Source organism: Papio anubis, chromosome 7 (genome assembly GCF_008728515.1).
Source record: "Papio anubis isolate 15944 chromosome 7, Panubis1.0, whole genome shotgun sequence".
In the NCBI taxonomy this organism is placed as follows: domain Eukaryota; kingdom Metazoa; phylum Chordata; class Mammalia; order Primates; family Cercopithecidae; genus Papio; species Papio anubis.
Window position 1 is genome coordinate 303,880 of NC_044982.1, and position 7,212 is coordinate 311,091.

At 39.7% G+C, this 7,212-nt stretch overlaps 1 gene segment (V, D, J or C); it reads right to left on the reverse strand.

Moving 5' to 3' along the window:
• Nucleotides 1–283: 283 nt before the first annotated feature.
• LOC101001660 lies at nt 284–880 on the reverse strand. The segment is given in 2 exon segments: nt 284–633; nt 737–880. Coding segments are annotated over 2 exon segments (381 nt in total).
• Between the last annotated feature and the right edge of the window lie 6,332 nt (nt 881–7,212).

Below are 7,212 nucleotides of genomic sequence, written 5' to 3' on the forward strand. Positions count from 1 at the left end.
ATTAGTGCAAATAATTAGGAATGTGTATTTCTTGAAAGTATATACTTAAAAATACTTACAGAATTTTAATAATTATTAAAATTTAAATACTAACGATAATAAATTCATAATAAATACAAGTAATATAATATCACAGCCTAGAATGCTCCAGAGTTCTGCAAATACAATCCTGACTTTTCCAGTTGAGTAGAAAGGAAACCTCCCCCTGCAGCTGCTCCTGGGACCTGTCCCGTCCTCATGGGTCCCGAGCGCCCCCTGGTGGCCCCGCGCGCCCCTGCAGGGAGGTTTGTGTCTGGGCTCACACTGACCTCCCCTCACTGTGTCTAGTACAGTAATACACGGCCGTGTCCTCGGTTTTCAGGCTGTTCATTTGCAGATACAGTGTGTTCTTTGAATCATCTCTTGAGATGGTGAATCTGCCTTTCACAGATTCGGCGTATGCTGCTGTTCCACCATCGGCTTTGTTTTTAATAAATCCAACCCACTCCAGCCCCTTCCCTGGAGCCTGGCGGACCCAGTTCATCCAGTAGTTACTGAAGGTGAATCCGGAGGCTGCACAGGAGAGTCTCAGGGAACCCCCAGGCTGGACCAAGCCTCCCCCAGACTCCACCAGCTGCACCTCACACTGGACACCTGCAAACACAAAGACATCGTGATTAGAAACAGCCACACATATCCACTGTTTCTCTCACTCATGTCCCCTCACACTCAGTATCTCTAGTTCTCCATGAATTACCTTTTAAAAGAGCAACAAGGAAAACCCAGCTCAGCCCCAACTCCATGGCTGGTCTTCTGTGTTCAGTGCTGGTCACCAAGTGGAAACTCCTGGGAATCCCAGACTGGGGCTCCTCTCCCAGAGCTGCAGGGTCAGGGCTGGGCTGGTTTTCATCAGCAGAGGGAGAACCCCATTTGCATGTGTCCTGCTATATAGGAAGCTCTGGGGTGGGACGCCTGAGGAGAGGATAGGACCCAGATAAGATGACTGTGCCTTGCAGAGGTTTGATGACAATGATGGTATTTGGAAAATATGCTGTCTTATAAAATTATGCTGTGATAAACACTTTGAACTGATCACCCTATTTTATTTTTACACGTTTGTGTAAATTATGTTTTGTCGCAGTCAATGTTTCTCCCTGTACGGACGTGAAAGTAAACCACATGTGGAAAATGGGCTAAGAGTGTATTTAAGAGCTCATGTCTAGATGAGTAAGCCCTGGTATCTGGGCCTGTGCTCCTCATCACTGGCCCCAGTTACTCCCTGAACCGACTCTAGGACAGAGCTGGGGATGCCTAGGATGGTTGTGAAGCCCAGTTTCTGTAGTGAGAACTTGTGTGATTTTGCTGCATTCTAGCATTCACCTGAAATATGGTGAGAACTAGGATTTAGGCAGATAAATTCTTAGGTATTTTTGAAATTCAATACACTTTTTTCTATCTTTCTATCATTCCTTTCTTGTCTAATTATCCATGTGTTTGCTTGTAATAAATTTTATAAGTTTTAGTTTACATATGATAATCTTTTGCATGTTTATATTGTACAGTTGATAAACATGATGGAACCGTCATTATCAAGGGGGACAAGATAATTCTCAATATTCCCTTTTGTTCTTCTGTATACTTTGTTGTTTTCCCTTTCTTTCTTCTACCTTTTTCCTTGGCAACTAGTGATCTTTACATTGCTGCAGATTCATTTTAATTTATCAGAATGTATATAAATGAAATAACATAGTATATATTCTGATTTGTTTGGCTTACTTTACTTAAGAAAAACAATTAGATAATTTACCTAATAGTTTGGTATAACATTTTTTATGATAAATATTGGGTAGTATTCTAGCAGACAAATTTACCATAATTTGTTTTTCTATTAAGCAGCTGAACAATATTTGATTTTTTTTATTTTTCTAGGTTTTACTAAAGATCTGATATTAAGCTTGGAAATGTACATAGAAAAGATATATATTTTTCTTATTTTTACAACTGTATCAACCATAACAGATAAACAGAGAAGATGGAATTTTGAAAATTTTGTTTAATACTTCCAATATTTAAAATTCCTAGCAAACAACAACTCTGGAGTTTAAGGAGAAGCAAGTTCTTGTACAGAGTAACAAAGGCAGGGTTTGAAATTACATATTTCTATGGCAGAGTCTGGAGTATGATGTATAACCTATTACAAGAGAAAATATAAGTACATATTGGATTGCTTGAAATTGTGTGTGGTAAGCATGTTGTAGTGTGAAATTATAAGGGATCATATGCTCAAGAACTATCCTATCCTCTTGAATCCCTTTCCCCAAGAAAGGGGACAGTCACAAAAATCTTCCTTTCCCCAAGTGTCTGTCTAGGAAAGAACGAGAGCCCACACTTCTGAAATGTATTCAAACCCAACTCCCTTATTCCCACTACAGAACTAAGAATTTACCCTGCAGGGGAAAGTCACTGAAACCAGAATCCTAGGTGCACTTGTTCAATGCCTCAGGAATTGAGATGGTAACACAAAAGATCTATTGAGAAGCAGCTCCCCTGTCTTTCTTATGGAATCAGAGCCTTAGTCTGCAGGGCAGTGCAGCAGATCTGCAAGGTGATGACACCGACGGAGAACACTGAAGCTGTGGGAGGGAACACCTGCAGAAAACAGGAGGACTCTACCCCAGGGAAAGGGGAGAGAACACACAGACCAGCATCTCATCTGTAGGAGGGTCAGGAACACTCGCAAGGTCACACGCAGACCCAGGGTCATGATGCCTTCCTAGGAATATGGACCCTTTAGTCTAATACCTTTCACCAACTGAGAAATTGTCAGTAAATAAAACACTTGAATGCACCTGAGGGAGCTAAAAGAGATTCTCTGGAGGACAGAACAAGGTGAAGAGACAAAGTCAAACAGAAAAGACAAAGAAGGTATCACTGGAGGATCTGTAGTCTCTGGTGGACATAGTAGGGCAGACTTCAATTCGTTTTTGAAACCTTTATCTCAAACTTTAGTAATGTATATGATAAAATAGTCAACCTCATCAATGGTGTCTTATTATCCCCATCAGGGATGAGGGTCCATGTGGGCATGTGGTGCAGTTCTAGTCATGGAGGCAGGGGAAGTGGTCACTTGAGGTGTTTCTGGTCCTTCAGAGGAGAATTGTAGAAATGTCTCACCCCTAATTCCAGACAATATTTAATATATGTGTGTGACTCTTGGGAATGTTGTCACCATGTCACTGTATGATGGGAGTCCCCTGGGAGTAGAAGCTGACTTTCTGGATGCATCAGTGTGGAAAATTGAGAAAAGAAACTGCCTGGGAAGACAAGCTGTCAAATTATTCAATCCCGGAGCCACTCACTTCCGGCTTCCTGTTTCATCATGTTGTGATTTTCCTCATTGTTTAGTCAGCCTAGGTTGTCTTTCTTCACTCTCTGCTAAAATCGTCACACATCATAACCTGGAAGTATTAACATAAATAAGTAATGAATTTGAAAATTAGAGTAAGTCCCAAGTGAAGTCAGTTACTGTGTGGTTCATAATGAGATAGACCGTAGACATGGCTGGATACTAAGTGTGTGTTCACATTTATTTTGTCTAGATTCACAAAATATTTTGTATATCCCTTAAATAATATTCCCTTTGAGACCCTTGATTTAGCATTATTTCTTGATGAATAACACCTAAGTAATAAAAGTGGTGATTAATAATTTATACTATTAGTACATTCATTTATGATATATTCCTCTACCTGATCTAAAACCATCCAAGAAGGCAGAAGTTATTGCACTTAATAGACCTTATCAATTAACAAAAGACCAGGATTAAATACAGATGTTCTGCTGTAGTGCAGAATTTTAAAATGTGCTGCAAGCAGAGGTTTTTTAATCTTCTGGAAACCCTATCAAAATGGACAGCAAGATACGACAGTTTTAAATAAAATCATACATTCTAGAGACCTGACACACAAATGTGAAACCAAATGCAAAGAGAAAAAAACTAGTATGGAAACAAGAATAATGTTCTGGTGCATCATTACAGGAAACATTGAGTCTTAACCTGGTTTGTAATATTATCTAAACATAGAAGGCATTGCCATTGTTCATATCATACAGAAATCAGTCCTATTAATATTCTGGATATGTTGAAAAATAGCATCTTTAAGTAAAAAAAAAAACTTTTAAAAATATGGAAAATCTTTTGGCCAAGAGTTATCCCACTAGCACTAAGACATTCTGGTCCCTCCCTCAGGACACATCCATTATTGCCCTATGAGTCGGGAGCTGGAAGATTCATACATTTAGAAATGTTACCTTCATTGCTCACCATCGTCCTACTGCAGGAGGTGTTTGTTACACAATATTGAAAGCAATTTTTATACTCACTCCAATCACCAAAATTTTAAGGTTGCCTTTTTATGTCATCTTTTAACTGTATTTTGCGATCTTTGACCAAGAAATTATGTCTATCGGAAGAAACATCAGGAAAAAAAAATTCTGCTGTTGGAACATATTGGGATACATCTTTTCAGGCGCGATTAACCAAAACACTGCAGAAAAAAATTCGGGGAGTCAGTTCTTGGGTTGATATGTTGCAACTACAGAATCAGTTCAGTCCAGATATGGTGGCTCATGCCTATAATTCCACCACGTTGAGAAGCAAAACCAGGGGAATCACATGAGACCATGTGTTTGAGACCAGCCTGGGCACATAGAGAGACCACATTTCTATGAAAGATTAAAAAAAATAAGCTGTGTGTGATGGTGCATCCGTCTAGTCCTAGATACTCAGGGGGTTGAGGCAGAAGGATTATGTGAGCCAGGAGTTCAAGGTTACAGTGAGCTATGATTGTGCCACTGCACTCCAACCTGTGCGACAGAGACCCTATACTCTAAATTATAATAACAATAACTAAGAATTTTACACAATTGTAAGGCTACTCAAATAGAAGATATTAAAATGAATATCCTGAGGAATCCTCTGGCACTTGTGATGTTTTGGAGAAGATCTAATACATTCAGAATAAGCGGATGATCTTAGATGGTGAAATGACTCCACAGAAGACATTGGAACAGGACCCATGTCTAATTCCCTGCCCCGTGCCTTTCACCCCTTTCTCCTCGTTTCAGTCCTACTTTTAATCATTATTTGCTTAGTCTTATAAGCAGTGTTCTCTTTCTTTGTAGACTTGGTTGTTGTCCACCCATATTGGACACTGATCTTTTCTTTTTATTCACGATTTTTATAGTTGCTACATAGAATAAGTCATCACACTATTGTTCTAATGTCTGACTGTTGATAACTTAATGCTCATTCCTCCATCATCTCCTTTCTTTCCAACACAAGGTGAATCTTGTTAGGAATCATAGAACTCCCCATTTGATGCTATCTGAGGTTGAAATCTCTACAAACCTCTTTCTGTGGAGGAGAACCCTACTGTGCTCACCATCAGCCAGAGCAACCCTGAGCCAGTCTCCTTCTTGCTCCATCAGCCATTTTGACATTCCTGAGATACCAGCTCACTCTCGTGCAGACACCTCCTGAGTGTAATTAACCTTTCTGTAGTCATGATGGGGGAGGCGTGGCACCGCTGCAGTGGCATCCACTACAGTTTAGTTGAGATCTCTTGGTCTTTTTATGGTGTCAAATAGAACAAATGCTGTGAGCTTGGTGTCATGGTTCCTAACCACAGGACACACCTGTTCCCTGGACCAACTCCAGGACAGAACTGGACATGCCTGGTGTGGTTTGATTAGCCCCCATTATGTAATGAAATCATGACATTATTTTGTTGTATTCTAGTGTTTCCCTAAAGATAGAGTTAGGCTTAGGGTTTATTCATGTGTATATTCAGGAGTCTTTGATTTCGTGTATGTATTTAAATAAATCTTTAATTCTGTGTTGAGAAATTTAAAATTTCTTCAGTTTATGAGTGAAGCCCTCAAGCCAACGTTCTATGATTTTTTTTTATTTATCATATATTTTATTCATCTCTGTCTACCTCATTTTCTACCAAATTATACGTGTTTAAATTTGTAATATTTTAATGAGGTGAAATTAGCAAATAATACCCATCCCGTGACGTGTACAATTTGACAAATAGTGACATAACCATTACTTTTCTCAACATAGAAAAAATCAACTGCACTCAAAATTTCCTCTTGTTTTCCTAAAATTTCTGGTTCCTACACCTTCCCTTCTCACACCACGTCTAGAGTCAACTACTGGGTTTTTTTATATAACTTTAGATTACTTTTCATTTTGTAGAATTTATAGAAGAGGACTTGTATGCATGTACTTGTATTCATTTGTCTTATTTTACTCATCATACGTACTTGCGACGATACCCTCACTGTTGAGCATATCCAGCTGTACCTTATTGTAACAGTGGGTGTTTTTCCAGCACAATTTGTTTACTGATTTAGCTGCTGATTGATATTTGGATTACTTTCAGTATCTGGGTATTATTTAAAACCTAATACTCATCTTAGAGAAATACACAGCTGAGAAACAATGTTTTTCTTCTTAGAGTAATATGAACAGAAACTAACCTGGAAAAGCTGCCCTTTAATGAATTGTCTTCAACACCTCACGTGACTGCAGTTGTAGAATTCTGTGTGTGAGAGTGAGTTTGTGAGAGAGAAGGAGGAAAGAAGAGAGAAAGAAGAGAAAGAGATCCTACATAATTGACCATAATTTATGAGGTGATCAAATAAACACAGAGACTCAGATTCTTTTTGGAAAAGGTCCATGTAAGATAGAGGACAGCTTGATGCACCTACATACTGTTATGTATTTATATAAATGCCATTTTCTAATAATACAGAGAATCATGTACCTGAAAATAAACATAGTGGCGGGTGTCCAGCCGTGAAATATGATGGTGATGCCAAACCGCATCTCCAGCATCTTTTCCTTCTTCCACCTGCCTTGCTATGTATGTCCTGAGCGCCCCCTGGTGTCCTCAGGGCCCCTGGTGTCCTGAGCGCCCCCTGGTGTCCTCAGGGCCTGGTGCTGCTCCTGAGCTTCCCGGCAGGGAGGTTTGTGTCTGGGCTCACAACGTCTTTCCCTCGCGGTGGCTTCTGTATAAATACTCATGGTTGTGTACTCTTTGCTCAGGTAGCTCAGCTGTAGGACAAACGGTTTTTTGGATGTGGATCTGGAGATGGTGACTGGACTCCTCTTGAGGATTGGTTTGGAATGTGCACTCCCTCATGAACTGTGCAGCTGATTCA